The sequence below is a fragment of the Bubalus bubalis genome, chromosome 21 (genome assembly GCF_019923935.1).
Source record: "Bubalus bubalis isolate 160015118507 breed Murrah chromosome 21, NDDB_SH_1, whole genome shotgun sequence".
NCBI lineage: Eukaryota > Metazoa > Chordata > Mammalia > Artiodactyla > Bovidae > Bubalus > Bubalus bubalis.
The window spans coordinates 57,586,957-57,603,590 of NC_059177.1; the positions used below are offsets into that span (position 1 = coordinate 57,586,957).

General features: G+C 58.6%; 1 protein-coding gene across 6 annotated transcripts in view; it reads left to right on the forward strand.

Moving 5' to 3' along the window:
• Nucleotides 1-16,634, forward strand: part of GRIP2 (glutamate receptor interacting protein 2) — a 103,769-nt gene that overhangs the window by 50,170 nt on the left and 36,965 nt on the right. For 5 of the 6 annotated variants that reach the window (XM_025272157.3, XM_044933606.2, XM_044933607.2 and 2 more), the window contains exons 2-3: nt 15,856-15,936; nt 16,410-16,545. In XM_025272157.3, coding sequence (XP_025127942.3) covers nt 15,856-15,936; nt 16,410-16,545 — 217 coding nt within the window. Of the gene's footprint in view, nt 1-7,179; nt 7,273-15,855; nt 15,937-16,409; nt 16,546-16,634 lie in introns of those variants that run through there. The other variant, XM_006078888.4, reaches the window with a different exon arrangement.

Consider the following 16,634-nt stretch of genomic DNA (forward strand, 5'->3'; position numbering starts at 1 on the left):
CCAGGGTTCTCTGCAAGGCTGGACACGCATGGGGGTTGGGGAGGGCACTGCCGTGGTGTCCTTGGCACTCTGAGATGAGGATGCGTGACGGGGCTGAGCCCTGACTGCGTACCCATTTGTTTTCTGGTTTTGTTTAGGCAGCGAGTGGGCAGGTGGGCAGTCTGTGTGGTCCTGGTGGGGAGGGTGACTGAGGTCAGCCAAGGCTCCACCCCCACCCAGGGCTCTCTCAGCTCCCAGTTTGGTTGCTTTTCTAAGGAACTGGGCTGACCCCATCCCTCCCTCCCTCTAAAACCTTCCGTGGCTCCGCAGTATCCTCAGGAGAGAGCTTCAGCTTCTTAACAAGCCCTTCGAGGCATCTGTTTATTTTTTACTTTTAATCCCAGGCTTCAGCGGTTGAGCTAGATTCTTCAGTTCATAGCGCACTTGGTCCTGGGCCAGCCTGGCACCCGCTCTGGTTGCTTTATTTTTCCCTCCCTCGTGCCCTGCCCCTCTTCCCAGTTACCGCCCTGGAAACCTTCACTCTGTGAAATAGATCTGCACTGTGTATGTGCCCTTGGGCACACGTTGCACTTTATGTATGTTTGTAGTTTATAAATGATGTCACAGGGAAATCTCATGATCTTTCCTGCCTTCTCCCGGCCTCTTTTCTTCCCCTCTGTCCTCCTTCCCTTCTCCTCCTGCTATTTCCTCCTCTCCTTGCTCCCGTGAACTCGACACTATATTTCTAAACCCATCCCCGTGGCTGTGCCCGGGTGTGGCCATCGTGTTACACGCGCCCCCTCCCCCAGATGGAGATGCAGGTCATCTCCACAAATGGCGTTTACTGCTGCCCTTCAGGGTTGTTGTCCAGTCGCTCAGTCGCGTCTGACTCTTTGTGACCCTGTGGACGGCAGCACACCAGGCTTCCCTGTCCTTCACCATCTCCTGGAGTTCACCCAAACTCATGTCCATTGAGTCTATGACGCCATCCAACCATCTCATCCTCTGTCGTCCCCTTCTCCTCCTGCCCTCAATGTTTCCCAGCATGAGTCTTTTCCAGTGAGTTGGCTCTTTGTGTCAGATGGCCAAAGTATTGGAGCTTCAGCTTCAGCATCAGTCCGTCCAGTGAATATTCAGGACTGATTTCCTTTAGGATTGCCTGGTCCAAGGGACTCTCGAGAGTCTTCTCCAGCACCACGGTTCAAAAGCATCAATTCTTTGGCGCTAAAGCCTTCTTTATGGTCCAGCTCTCAGATCGGTACGTGACTACTGGAAAAACCGTAGCTTTGACTGCGGAGGTTGCCTACCACGGGGGAGGGTCTGGGTCTCTCCTGGCTGCCTCAGTTTACCCCGCTGCAGTGCCCCTGCCCCTCCGCCTCCCGGTGGGCACCAACGCCTGCTCTCGCCTGCAGGTCTCATGTCCACCGCCCTGAGGAGTCCAGTGGGAGAAGCACTGCCTCCCCCTCACCTCTCTGCTTGCCAGTGAGTCTGGCGGCTCTCGCACTCATCTGCGTTTCCTTGCACACATTTGGGATGTTTCCTTTAAGCTCGGCCCCCTTTCCGTTTTCTTCCTGTTTCGCATCGCGATGCATCCTGACTCCCGGCTTCGACCTCTCCCCTCCGCCCTCACCCCCTGGCAGGTCCCCAGGCTCACACTGCTGGTCACGAGGAGGGAAACAGGCTCAGAGCAGGAAGGGACTGGCCCGAGGCACGGAGAAAATTGGCTTCCCGGTCTCCTGCCCCTGCGGCACCTGGCCCTTCCTGCTCTGGTCCCCCCATGCCATCTGCACCCTGGCAGCCTAGCCCCTCCGGCTGCTTTTTGGACACAAGTCAGATCACTCAGGACCCTGTTTAAACCTGCTGGTGCCTCCCTTGGCACCGCACTCGGAGCAGAATCCCGGCTCCTCTCCTCCTGCTCCCCAGACAGCCCACGCTCATCCCCGCAGCCACCCTGGTTCCTTCCCAACCTGTCTCAGCCTAGAGGCACCTCCTCTAGGGCCTCCCTGACCCCTGCCCGCCGCCTGTTATCCTGGTCCCTCAGCCCTTAGCACTGACTCCATCATTTACCTGTATTTGTGTGTTTCTCTCCTTTGGATGCTTACCTGATGGCTCAGACGGTAAAGAATCTGCCTGCAATGCGGGAGACCCAGATTCGATCCCTGGGCCGGGAAGATCCCCTGGTAGAAGGGAATGGCAACCTGCTCCAGTATTCTTGCCTGGAGAATCCCATGGGCCGAGGGGCCTGGCGGGCTACAGTCCATGGGGTCGCAGAGAGTCAGACACGACTGAGCGACTACTCTTCTACTCCTTTGAGCTCTGTCCTTCCCCCAGAGCAGCGCCCGACAGGCAGGCTCCACACCTGCTTTGGCCTCTTGGAAACCTGGCATCCAGCTCAGTGTCTGGAAGGCAGTGGGTGCTTTCGGGTGCCGAGTGACCAGAGAGGCAGGGCAGGGCCATGTTCACCCTGACCACCTCCATGGGGCCTGCGCACCACAGTTTTCCAGGCGTTTTGTTTAGTCACTGAGTTTCTCAACAAAACCCCATGAGGACAGACAGCTTCATCATTCAGAGGAGGAGCCCAAGGCTCCAGGGACCCTACACGGTCATCGCCCCGTGTTTCTCCTCCAGGAGAGAAGCCATTGCCGGTATCTTGCATGGAGGCTGAGAGGGAGCCCCAAGGAGCTTCCCTGTTTGTGTCCGGGCCTGGACAATGGCCCCTTGGCCTGCCCTAGTCAGAGGACAGAGAGATCCTCCAGGAGCAGCAGCTTGGGGACCCCCCACCCATTTCTCTTTCTTCCTGTGTCCGTGAGTGTGCATTTCTCAGGGGGGCCTGCAAGTGGGATGTTTGTGTAGACAGCATCAGCAGGGCCTGGGTGTAAATCCCACTTGGTCCTCAGACTCTGTGTGACTCAGAGCCAGTGGCTTCATCTCTTTAGGCCCCAGTTTCCTCACGTCCGAGGAATATGGATGAAACGAGAAGACAGGTGTAAAATGCTGAGAATGCGGCCGGGCGCAGAGCTTCTCCGTGAAGAGCCCGCTGCGGTTCCTCTCGCCTCCCGAGCCTCACCCTTCCCCGTCTCTGCACACAGCCTGTCGTGCTTTGCTCTAGAAGCCGCCAGAGACCACCTTGCCCTCCAGGGCTGGAGGGAGGCTGGGGTGAAGGGCACTGGGGACCAGCAGGTGTCAGCCCGGGGGCCCACTCCCGGGCACAGCCCAGGTGTGGCTTTACCCCAGGTCTTAGTGTCCCCATCTGTGAGATGGGGACGATAGTGCCCCTTACGGAATGTCTGAGAGAGGAGAGGGGAGTGATTGTCTTGGCCTGGCCCTCGGGGTAGTGTGAGGAGGGAGGGAGGGAGACAAGGAGGAAGAAGCAACAGAACAGCAATAAATGGTTTATCTCTTGTCCTCAGATCGCCATCTCTGCATCCTTCCCACCCAGACTTCATTTCCGGCCGTCATTCAGGGTGTCTGGCAGCTCAGGACATGGTCTGTCTGTGTGGTGATGACGAACCAGCCCTGGGGTCTGAGAGGAGGGACAGAGGCTGGGGTCCAAGCCCCACTCTGCTCTGGGGGAGGGGGATTGGGGGGGGCTCCGACATTACCTTCTCTGGGTCTCTGTTTTCCCATCTGTGCAGCGTGGGGTCAGTTCCCACTCATGGAGATGAGGGGGTCACTGTCCCTGGGTGGGTGGGGGTCAGTGATGCCGGGGTCCTACACCGCATGGCACCCTGAGAGGCTTCGAGAATGCCCTGCAGGGAGGAGGTCAGGGCACTGGGCCAACCTCCTAAGGCCTCTGTGTCCTCGCTTGTCACCGGTGGGGACGCAGTTTGCACAGAAGTGATTTGCCTGGAATGACAAGGTCCTTGGGTGGCAGAGCTGGGGTTTGAACCTGGGTGCGCCTGGCCTGTGTGCTCAGCTACCTTGAAGTTCCCCTTCTCTGGCCTCATTCATCTGAGGCATTGGGATGAGACCCTTGCAAGAAAAGTGGGTTCGTAAATGCTTCCTGAGTCTATATCTAGACTCCCTAACCCTAGAGGGTGGGTGCTGTTATTATTCCCCTTGTGCAGCTAAGGAAGCTGAGGCCCAGAGAGCTTTGGACACATGCCCCAGGTCACACAGCAATCGATTCTTTGTCCCGTAAGAGCTGAGGACGCAGAGGTGTCAGGACCTCTCCTGGCCATGGAGGGACCGCTCGTCAGCTCAGTGGCCCTGCCTCCTTCCCCAGGCTGCCCAGTGCCCCTCCCGGGTCATCCTCAGTGATGGAAATGTAGAACACTCAAATCCTGTGCCCACGAGCGACTGGCGGCCTGGGCCCCTGCAGACCTGGCTTCTAGTCGCGTGCACGCCCAGCAATCTGTGCCTCTTTTCCTCTGCTTCCCCGAGCTTTGGCCGCAGTGGACGAGAGGGCTCATCGCTGGGGCAGGGCCCCGCCACAGTTTCCCCTGCTCCCAGGTCCCAGAAGGGGCTCTTGCTGCTCATCCCAGGTCCTCCCACCTCCTCCCTCTGGGGCCGGTGTTCTGTGTCTCAGGTCCTCGCGGAGCCTCTCGCACCCTTGCTCTTCAACCATCTATGGCTCCCACTGTCTGCAGGATGGAAGCCTGGCTCGTAATATAGCACTTCTTAAACTTCTTCCGCATCCTCTGGGGAGCCAGTTGAAATGCCAGGTCAGCAGGCCCAGGGAGCCCTAAGCGTCTGCCTTTCTTGGGGGGCTCCTGGTGGGGCCAGAGGTACTGATGCTGCTGGTCCTCAGCCCACACCCAGAGGAGTGGCTGCCACTACCCTCGGTGGTCTGGCTCCATCTGTGTCTCCCGCCTGGTCTCCTCCTCCCTTGTCCCATGGCACTGTGTTCACGGCACCGTCCTTCCCATCCTGCACATTCAGGCTCAAAGACGCCTTCTTGGTGGACCCCCCTCATCTCACCCCCAAACCTCTTCGCCTTGAGAGGCATCTAGCCGTGCCTTTAAGAACAGATCTCTGGGACTTCCCTGGTGGCCCAATGGTTGAGACTCGTTGCTCCCCATACAGGGGGCCCCAGGTTCGGTCCCTGGTTGGGGAGCTAGATCCCACATACTGCAGCTAAGACCCAGCGCAGCCAAATAAAATAAAAAATAAAAGTACTGCATCTCTATGTTAAAGGAAAAGCAAACAAAAAAAAGAAGCAGTCTTCTGAAAAAAAAAAGAACAGCCCTCTTAGGTGTATGCCTGGCTCTGCTGTTACAGCTGGGTGGCCTCGGGCAAGTCAGCTAACCTCTCTGTGCCAAATATTCACTGAAGCCCTGCCTTGTTCCAGAATGGACCGATAGTTGCTTTCAAACCCACTTTTTGGATAAAGTGGAGTGAAACATGCTTGGTGGGCTGGCAGGGACAGAGGGCAGTGGGAAGATGCTGGCCCTCGCTTGCTCTCCCATAACCCGTGGTGTGACCTTTTCGGCCGCTCCTTGTCCACGAGAGTAAATTCCAAAGGAGCCACGAGAGAAACACGGCAAGGCTTCAGACCCTCAGTCTTAATCGCTCATTTAAATGCATGTGTTCGGAGAGCAAATATTTTCTTAGGAAAGCGGGTAAATGGAACTCCAAAGCCTTGGGCATCATAGCGCCCTCCTCCCTGAAGGGGCTGTACGTCGGGGCGGTGGGGGGTGGGGAAGAGGATGAGGGTCTGTGAAGAGCTGTGCCCCTTCCTGCCTGGTGTGCAGCTGGGCTGCTCCAGGGTGGCTCTCGGTGCCCTGGGGATTGTCAGGCTCTTCATCGAGGGCCTTATCGTGAAGGCTGCAGGGCATCGCGGACCACACGGAGAGCCCACAGGCCCTCTCCCAGCAAACGCCTCCCAAATCAGGTTCCCTCTCCGACTCGGTGCTCACCCTCCCTCCCATGGCTGAGACCTTGGTATCTCTGTTTGACCTTTGACCTCACCGCAGGCCCAAGGCACCCTGCACCCTGGGACGTACCTGAAGTCACCCAAACATGAAGGCACCCTCGGGAGGTGGGCATCAGGCAAGGAACGTGACCTGTGGATCCAGGGGTGCAAGTGACACCCCCACACACACTCAGCATCCCAGTTTGTCCTGAAGGTGCCAGTAGGGTGGGGCTGGCAAGAGCCAGCACGGGCAGCCCAGGAATTGTGGGCTGGGTTCTGTGGTGGGCGTCCCTGTTGGGGAGGAACCTCAGATAAAGCCCCGGGCTCCCAGCCATGGGCTGTACCCTCCCATTTGCTGCAGGACCTGGGGACACTTGAGCCCCGTTGTTCCCATGCATTGGAGCGCTTCCAGGGAGCCGAGACCTTGTCCATCTCTTTCTCTGCTCATTCAGCTGGCTGCAACATGCTGTTTGGTTCCAGGCTGTTGACACCCTGAGTCTCCATCCCCTATCCTTCTCCCAGCACCTCTGCGGTGTATGGCTCTCTGCCCGTACCAGTGTTGGTGGGTGGGGAGCAGGAACAGCTGGAGAGCTGGAGGAGGGCCCCAGGGGGCCATCAGGGTCGTCAGGGCCATCCTGAGCTGGTGCAGAGGACGCCCGGAGGGTGCTGGCCCAAGGCCCAATGGGGGCTGGAGTTGTGACCAGCTGTCCCTGCTCATCAAGCCGGAACTTGCTCCGGGCTTGCTCTGTCTTCCCACACAGCTGGGGGATGCTCCGGGTAACAGGGTGCTGGGCTTGTCTTCCCCAAGTCCCACCTTTGGGGAGAGGAGACAGAGGCCTGGGAAAGGAAGCTGGAATGTCCATGGAAGGGCCAAGGGGCTCCGAGGGTGAGGGTTTCTATACTGAGACCTGCAGACACGCCCTGGCCTCGTTCAATGACTGCTTTTCCTCTGCCTTATATCCTGGGAATCCCGTGCAAGATTCCACTAGCATCTGCTACTTAAAAAAAAAAAAGTTTGGCAGGCACTGTTCCCCTTTGCTGGGTGGAAACACTGAGTCTGGGGCGGGCAGCAGTCACTCCCCAAAGTCCCGGGACGTGTCAGGGGCAGAGTTGGCCCAGGGGTCTGTCTGCCTGAGGGCCCTGGGGGTGGACTGCCATCTCCAGAGACCCCCTGCCCAGACTCGGACTGGGTGGCAGGGGGCTGGGGGGTGGGGAGGGGTGTTGAGCTCCGTCCAGGAATCAGCCGTGACGACGGCCGTGTCCCCTTTAAGCAGAGGGCCGCCCGCTGCAGTGGGTGGACGCGTGCCCAGCCAGTGGGAGCCAGGAGCTCCCCTCCCACGGCCCCTCCCTGGGGAGGGCGAGGGAGGGAGCCAGTGGCACCGGGGAGACAATAGCAGTCATGCTGTGTGGGTTCAGCCGGGAGACCCTTGGAGAGGCGGGTGAGTAACGGGACGGCAGGAGGGGCGAGGGGGCCTGAACCTGCGGAGTCCTCTGGAACCGCCGCCCAGAGAGGGGCCAGGCCTGGGACAGCCACTCCCAGACCCAGCGCGAGGAGGGTGGGCGGGGGCCGGACACCCAGTTGGTGGGCAGGTGGCAGGGCTGTCTGTCTGACCCGGCCCTGGGGGACCGAGCGCTGGGCTGTCCTGCCCCAGCGCTCCGGCCTCCGTTGTGTACCAGTGGGGCACGTCCTGCCCCGTGTGCCCGCGGGTGCTGTTGGAGAACTCCTGCCCTGGCTCAAGGCTCCCCTGACCTGCGGGGGTGACTGGTCGGTGGGAAGGAGGTGGTGGGGGGCAGGCAGGTATCGCTCAGCTGTCGCACTCCTGGGTGGCCCCAGGGCTGGGACCCTGGGTGGGGCTCGGGGCCACTAGCTCAGCCTTCAGCCCGTGTCCTGAGCGGCCCCAGCGATGCCTTCCCATATTTGGCATGCTCCTGGTGTCACCTCTGTGCAACAGCTCCCAGGGTAGGGACTGTGGTCCCAGTGGGGAAGCTGAGGGTCAGAGGGGCCCTCGGCCGCCCCCAAGACCCACAGGGCCAAGGCGGGCTTGGCACCCAGATCTCTCTTATAGCAGAGCTCCCTGCACCGTGCTTCCGAGAGCCCGGGAACTGAGGCTCTCGCCTGCCCCCACCCCGCCCCCCACAGGTGGCGGAGTTACCCCCAGGCCCCCAAATAATAATAATAATGCAAATAATAATAGTAGCTGACAGCTATTGAGATCGGACTCTGTGCCAGATTCTTTTCAGCGCTGTCTGTGCTTTTTCTCATGGCGTCCTCACACCACTGTGCATTCAGTTAATCTCCCCATTTTATAGTTGGGGAAACCGAGGCAGGGTGGTGTTAAGTGACTTGTCCGGGGCGATGGCTGGGATTTGACCCCCTGTGATCTGCCCTTGCCCCCTCCTGGCAACTCCACCCCTCTCTTGGCTTGGGCACATCTGTCTTCTCAACATCAGGCCCAAGAAGTGGGGATCACTTCGTCCTGCAGTGGTCGGAGCCACAAGGGTGGCAGTGCCCTGGAGACCTCACCTGGAGCAACACTGGGGAGATGTCTTCCCGCTCTTCTCCGTACTGTGGTCTCTGCCCTTGATCTGCCTGACCTTAGCCCCAGGCTCCTCACTGGCCTCCTGGGCCTCCCCTCTCCCACCCTCTCCATGCTGCTGTGGGAGGGTTCTTTTTGCTGAAACTCAGATGTGGTCACAGCTTCTTATCCTGGCATTCAAGGCCTTTCATGATCTCCCTGGCTTTTTCCTCTCTGAATATTCGGCTTCCTTGACACCCCCTCCCTTACGCCTGCGGACCCGTCTCCTCCCCGGGTCACATCGCTTCACGGTCACCCCTGTCTCACTTGGTGTTGGCACTCAGGCTTCTTCTTAAAAGGAAAAGTCCAAGATGCGGCTTCAGGCACAGTGTGATCCAGGTGCTCAGTTAACACGATTAGGACCCCAGGTCTCTGCCTCTTCTCTGCCTCTTTTTAGGCAGGCTTTATTTCTAGGCAGACTCCTCTCCTTGAGGTGCCCAGGGGACCCCTAGTGCCTTTGAGGCTAAGGGTATTTCCAGCAACCCAGGGCTGGTTCCCATCAACCCAGCTTGGATCACGTGACCACCCACTGGGCCTCTGGCCACATGGCCTCTCTGGAGCCTGGGGCCAAAGGCAGCCAACAGGTGGCCAGTCCATGCACCCTCGGCGTTTCTCAGAGCCGGCTGGGGCCCCAAGCGGGCAGGCTGTGCTCAGGCAGGCTCCTCGGGGAGAGCCAGGCTGGGGCTTGGGGCCTGTGGGGCACACTGCCCAGGGCCATTCCTCCTCCCCGATGGACTCTGCCAGCACAAGTCCTTTCTCAGGCCCATACCCTGCTGCTGCCGTCTTGGTGCTGGGAGCCTTGTTCACCCCACGGACCCCGAGCCCTGCAGGAAGGGGTGTGTCCCTGACTGGGGTACACAGTTAGGCTTGAAAGCAGATTTGGGCAGGAAGCCCCATGGCCCACAGTGTGCACTCTCCTCTGACTGCCGGCCAGCCACAAAGCGGACTTTGTCCCAGCAGGGAGGCTCAGACAGGGTGCCTGTGTGTCGGGGTGGTGGGAGGGTCCTTCTGCCACGGCCTGAGCTGCCCACTCCTCCAGGCTGGCGGGGGGGGGCCCTCACCAGAACCACCTGGATCCTCGGGCAGGCCTGACCTCGTCTTAGCAGAGCCTGACCTCGGGCAGGCCTGACCTCCTGCTTCTTAGCAGAGCCCTGGTCATGGGGGGAAACCCCCAGCGCCAGACCACGGAGGCCGAGGCCTCCAGACCCAGGGAGACTTGGGCTTGCCTCCTGCCTCTGTCTCTTCCTGACTCCATGACCTTGGACAACTCATTCCACCTCTTTGATCCCCATTCATCTAATCTGTAAGTGGGAATTGCGTTTCGAATGATTTACTGAGCATATCCTGTGTGCCAGACTCTCCGTACTGGAAATACCAGTGGTTCAGGTGTAAATTCAAACAAGCTGCTTGGGGAAGATGAGAAGGTAAAGATTCCACAAGTTCCTGAAGGAGGTGAGGAAGGGGGCTTTGTGGATGTCGGGGAAGGAGCATTCCGGGCAGAGGGAACAGCCAGTGCAAAGGCCCTGGGGTGCTGTGGAAGCTGGGTGTGGGACGACCATTGCACAGAGTGGAGTTGGCCCAGGACAGAGCTTTAGCAGGTGAGGTCAGGGAGGCCCAGGTCGGTCAGTTGTGGGGAGATCTTTTGCTTTGATTCTCTGCTGGATGAACTGAGTCTTCACTGCTCCTATTGGTGACCTGGTCTGGGGGTCATGCACTCCGATATGGTGGGTTTCAGAGGGACGTGGGACAGCACAGATCCAGAAGGCCACGGCCCTTCTTGAGCCTGTGCTCAACCCCACATGACGCCGGGGTCATTGTGGTCCCATAGAGGGGGAACATGAGCCAGAGTGTGGGCTCAGGGTCCAGTGCCGGGGGCCCCACATGCCTTGTAGAAGGGAGATTGCGGGGCTGGCAACCTCTCTGGTCATGTCCAGCCTGTGGGTGCCCGAGCCCTAACAGGGGGCTCTTGGGGGCGGGCGCTTCCTCCCCAGGCACCCCTCTTCTGGGGTCCGTTGCCCTCGTGTTTGGCGGGAAAGGGCAGAGCTGGTGATTAAGGATGTGGTCTGCTGGGGGCCAGACAGACCAACTCCAGTCTGTCCTCTGCAGCTCCCCAGTTGAGTGGTCCCTCTGGGCTTCAGTCCCCTTGTCTGTAGAGGGGGATGCTCGCGAGCTCTCGGAGGAGTTGAACGCATCAGTGGCCAAGAGCTTGGAGCGGGCCAGGCACCGGGCTGATCAGCTCTGGCTTCCTTTGTCACGTTTTTTTTTTTTTTTTTTTCAGTCCTTGGCTCCAAGTGAAACAGGTGTCTGCCTTTTAAATCTATTAATACATTTCTTTTTGTTTCCCTTAAAAACATGCGCTGAACAGAGCAAGGGTCACCCATGGCTGAGCCAGTGATCTCTCCACGGCTTCTGGGGAGCCCTGTGAGCTGCGAGGGTTGGGGCTGTCCTCTGAGGTCAGCCCGCAGCTGGCTTTGCTGCTCCTCCATCCGGCTGTCTGCCCTGGTCCAGCCCACCGGGGCCAGAGGGTGATCACTCGGTGGGTCAGGAGTGCCCAAAGGAGCCGAGGCTGCTGGCAGGAGGGCCGCAGGCATCACCCCCGAATTGAGTCCCCCCAAGACCATCGTGGAGCGAGGGGAGGAGGCAGGAGCGGCCCATGGCTATGCGACCCGGCAGCTGTATGGGCTTAGGCAGTTCCCATAACCTCTCTGTGCCTTGGTTTCCTCTTTGATAGAGTAGGAATGATCATGGCACCCACCCACCTGCGGATACTTGCTCAGACATTCAGTCGTGTCCGACTCTTGGTGACCCCACGGACCGTAGCCCGCCAGGCCCCTCTGTCCATGGGATTCTCCAGGCGAGGATACTGGAGGGGTTGCCATGCCCTTCTCCAGTGGATCTTCCCGACCTAGGGATGGAACTCACGTCTCTTAGGTCTCGGCCATTGGCAGGCAGATTCTTCATTACAAGTACCACCTGGGAAGCCCATGTGAGGATAAAGTGGTAACAAGTTGCAGTTTCTTAGACTACAGCCTGGGTTCCAATCCTGGCCCTGCCCCTTGCTGTGGGAAGTCACCTAAGCTGTCGTGCCTCACCCACCACCCCCGACCCATCTGTCAAATGGGAACGGCGATCATCCCACCTCAGAAGGTGATGAGGATACATGACATAAAACTCGTGAAGCCTCTAACACAGCACTGGCACTTAGTCAGTAGGGACTCTTACCGTTATTAATAGGAAAATCTTTCTAATGAGGCCAGTGGAAGGGCCACGGAGAGAACTTAACATGCGTCCTGGCTCCGGGCACCCCATAACCGCACTGATTCCTCCCACCAGCCCGCGAGGTGGGCACCAGCACTGTGCCAAGACTTGGAGAGGCGAAGCGACACGTTCCAGACCGCTTAGCCAGTCGGCAGCAGGTTGAGGCTCCAGGGTCCATCCTTCGCATCGAGCTGGCAATGGCTTCCAAGGTGGGGCCGAGCCAGCCAGGTTCGGCAGATCACTTGGCAGGGAGCAAGCCACAGCGGGTCACTCTGTGCGCTGTTGTGGTTGGACCCAGAGGCGACTGGGAGCCCCCCTTCTCTCCATCAGCACTCGGGCCGGGCTGGCCCTGCTGGTGGCTTGCAGTCAAGCAGTCATTTTCTGTCCGGCCCAAGCTGAACCTCCCACCAGGGCCTCTGTTTCTCAGTGGCCCCCCTCAGATGCTGAGTGCTCCCTCCTTGAGGCCTGCAGAGCCAAAGGTCAGCCACGCCCCATCCACAGCCCCCCTGCCCAGCCCCACGGCCCCAGCCCCTCTCCCCCGCTTAGGCGGGACCCTGGCAAAGGCAGCCTGGCCGGGGGCTGACTTCCTTTCCCCTTTGTCAAAGCTCAATAGCTCCCTGGGGCCCCAGAGAAACGGAGATAATGAAGGCAAATGAGCACTGCTTTCAAGAGAAATGAAATAGAAGAGAAGCCCACCCACCCGGACTGCAGCCTGGGGCCTGGGGACCACGTGTAAAGTCTGTGTTCCGCCAGGCGTCTCTCCCTCCTGTCCCCCACCACTTGCCCAGCCCACTTGCTGAATGGGTTGGCATCACTGCGGAAATGAATTTCTCTCTGAAGCGAGTTCTTACAGGACAGATTGACTGAAGGCAAGAGCTCATAATTGCCCATTGCTGGAAGGAGGAGACAGGGGGAAAAAAAAACACCCAGATAAAAATATCTCTGTTTTTTATGCACGTTTCCAGCTGAAAATTGGTGGGAAAGATGTTTTTGAAAAGCCTTCATCTCTAAGCATATAATTACCAGGTCCCGGAACAAAAAAGAGAGAGAGCCAAAGAGAGCAGGCATGTTCTCTGAGGGAGCAGGACTGGGGTCTGAGCCCTCTGAGGGTTTTCCATAAATAAAATAATTCCCTCAAATTCTCCTGCCTGTGGTGGGGGAGACACCCCCATTTCACAGAGAAATAGAGACTTGGGTCACACGGTTGACTAGTAATTCTGACCCTGTCTTGGTTTTTGCTGTAAATGCCTCCTGTTTCCCCCTGACCTGAGGGTGTTTGTGAAAGTGGGGGACGGTCGCCTCCGAGCAAGCATCAGTGAACAATATAGCGTTCCTTGTGGGTGCCTTTCTGAAAGTGGCAGGGGTCCGAGGTATCCAGAAGCCCCTTATCTGGCAGCCAGCTGTCCTGAGTGGCCTCAGCTTCCCGGAGAACTCATCAAGGCCACACCCTAAAATGCATGTGCTTTCCCTGAAGAAGACTCTCGTGTCCTCGCTTATCGCCTGCTGACTCTGTCCGCACATAGTTGTATGCGTCTCGTTTGCATCGCGTGGTCAGATGCCTGACAGTTAGCCCAAAGCCAGCAGACGCCCCCCTCCCCACGCCCGCCCGGCCTCAGCCGTGACAAGCCTGCCGTCACAGCCCAGTTGGTGCCATCACGGGCACCATGTCGTTCACTGGAGCAGAATTTGAATATTGGGATGAGGAAAGTGCAGTGAGGTTGTGTTGACAAGCCACAGAGACACCCCAGGAAACGGATCCTCTGCCCCAGAATCAGCCGGAACCCGCAGCCATTCCTCTCCATTCTTTGAGATTCTACGGCTCTGAATTTGGCAAACTTGACTCTCTGCTTTCTTGTCCTTAGGATATCTTCCCCTTCCCCTGTCTCCAGACTCCCAAACTTGGAGCCAGCAAACTTGAAGCGAAGTGAAAGTGTTTGTCGTTCAGTCGTGTCTGACTCTTTGCGACCCCGTGGACTGTAGCCCACCAGGCTCCTCTGTCCATGGGATTCTCCAGGCAAGAAGACTGGAGCGGGTTGCCATGCCTTCCTTCCAGGAATCAAACCCTCATCTCTTAAGTCTCCTGCATTAGGCAGGCGAGTTCTTTTACCATGAGCACCCCCTGGGAAGCAAGCTTACCTCAGGTCTTCCCGGGGCAGCCCAGGAGAGAAGGATTTTCCAGTGACGGAATCTAATTTGCACGGAACAAGACATTTTAATTCCAGAATTGCCCACATTGAAATATCAGAGATGCTCACTGTCACACAGTTGATAGAACCCGGTCTTTTTAATTTGATTAGCTCAGAAACGTCTTGTTGAATCTAAATGAAGTGCGAATGAGGGAACCGTAATACGAGGCATTATACTTAATGGGGTGTTGCCTGAATCCGTGGCTGCGAATGTGAACACGGGGCCTGGGGTTGCGTTGTGGTGAGCAAAGCGGCTGGGGGCTGACTCCAGGGGCCCTGGAAAAGACTCTGGGCTTAACTGCGGTTTGATTTGTTACTTCCCACCTTCTGGCAAAGCCAAGGAAGCCTGTCCCTGGTCTGGAGAAACCGCTTCTCAATGGTTAGAGCTGCAGGTGGTGAAGGTTCTCAGGCTTCCTTAGTCCTGGGTTGAGCCCTGACCCCAGGCTGAACTTGACCTGGACCCAGCCTGAGCTCCACCCCTGATCTAAAGCTTTGATTCTCAGTGAGGGGCCGAGTGGGGGTTGGGAGGCAGTGTTGCTCGCCTACAGGACAGAGGGGGTGTCTAGTCATTTTTGGCTGTGATGATGGCGTGGAATGCTGCTGTCCTCTAGTGGTCAGAGGGCAGGGATGCTGCTAAATGTGGACTGGAGCCCGCCCGGCTCCTCTCTCCATGGGATTCTCCATGGGATTCTCCAGGTAAGAATACTGGAGTGGGTCGCCATTCCCTTCTCCAGGGGATCTTCCTGACCCAGGGATTGAACCCAGGTCTCCTGCGTTGGCAGGCAGATTCTTTAGCATCTGAGCCACCAGGGAAGCCCAAACATGGTACAGCATCCGGCAAAAAAAGCGTTAGTAGTGTTGTTGAGAAACCTGCCGTTGATTGAACCCCATTGTTTGCCTCTGACTGAGCCCGGAGCCCTCACCAGACTGTGTCCTGATCTTGACCCCGGTTGACCCCATCTCTGGCTGAACACTAACCTGAGCCTCTCCCTCGTAAAAAGGATGTGGCTGGAATGGGATGGGACGCTTCTGCCCCTGCCCCAGCCCTCTCTCATCCCCTCTTCTGAAGTGTGGGAAGGGGGACGGTCCTGTGAGTGAGGCCTTGCGGACATCAGGGGGCCGGGGAGGGAGTGGCCTTCCCACAGCTGGTGAGTGGTGAAGGCGGGTGCTGCACAGGGGGCTCCTGAGGGGCAGTGGGGGCGTGTGCAGACTTGGGTGAAGCCTATGTGCTCAGTCATGTCCAGCTCTTTGCAACCCCGTGGACTGTAGCCCGCCAGGCTCCTCTGTCCATGGGGATTCTCCAGGCAAGAATACTGGAGTGGGCTGCCACTTCCTACTCCAGGGGCTCTTCCTGACCCAGGGATCGAATGTGCATCTCCTGTGTCTTCTGCACTGGCAGGCAGGCTCTTTAGCAAAAGCCTGGGGGGTTGTACAGGTGCCTGGAGGTGGGGAGGGGGCGGCCCCAGGGGCAGCATGGGAGAGCCACCCTGCTTGAGGGTTTACCAGTTGACCTGGCCCAGCTCTGTGCAGGACTGAGAAGGGACTTGGAGAGGGAATGTGAAAAAGAAAAAAAAAGAAGAACCCAGTCCAGGGAACCTGGAACACAGGGTGGGCTGGACAACGGAGCCAGGCGTCTGGCTTTTTGCAGAAGCTACCTTGGCGGAGGGCTTTGTGACCGTGGGCACGAGTCGTCTCTCTCTGAGCCTCAGCTTCCTTCTCTGCACGTGGTATGATGGCTGTAGAGATGGCGAGTTGCTGCGTGGCAGAGAACCGCCCAGACTGTGGTGGGTGCCCCAAAGCGTGTTACTTGAGAGATGAGACAGCATTGCCCTTGCGGGGAGAAGCCATGAGGCTCCCCCAGCGCGTCCCGGGTGGGGCTGGGGGCAGGAAGGAACCCCTCAGGGGCCGCATCCACCAAGCGGAAGCTTGCGGAGGCAGGAGGGATTTGCCTGATGGGAATGACCGCGCAGCTCAGGGCCTTCCCTCTGTTTGCCGCCTGCAGACAATGGGCCTTACACCAAAGGAGGCAAGGACGCCGGAGTGGCCGACGGGGCCCTGGCGTGCCGTCGGCAGAGCATCCCAGGTAAACAGCCTCCCACCTTCCCCTTTCTCTCCGGAGGCACAGAGAGCTCCGGGCGGGGGTCAGACCACCTCAGCTCTGCCGCTAACTCGCCCGGTGACCTTGTTGTTCAGTCGCTCCGTCGTGTCCGACTCTTTGCTGTCCCCTGGACTGTGCCACGCCAGGTTCCCCTGTCCTTCACCACCTCTTGGAGCTTGCTCAGACTCCTGTCCATTGAGTCGGTGATGCCATCCAGCCATCTCATCCTCTGTCGTCCCCTTCTCCTCCCGCCCTCAATCTTTCCCAGCATCAGGGTCTTCTCCAATGAGTTGGCTCTGTGACCTTAGACTAGTCCCTTAGCCTCTCTGATCCGTAAAAAGGAGATGAGTTCACCCAGCATCACGCGCGCTGCTTACCAAGCATCTGTTTGGTTTGTCCTGGAGCCGGGGACTCAGAATTTGCCCCACGCTGCCCGCTCACCCCCTCTCTGTTGGCAGAGGAGTTCCGAGGGGTCACCACGGTGGAGCTGACCAAGAAGGAGGGCAGCACGCTGGGCCTGACCATCTCGGGGGGCACCGACAAGGATGGGAAGCCCAGGGTCTCCAACCTGAGGCCTGGGGGACTTGCGGCCAGGTGAGAAGCCTGGGCTCGGTGGGTAGGGGACCGGCAGGAAGGGGGCCGGGTGGCGGGGTGGGGGTCCTGGGGCTTCTGCAGAGCAGTAA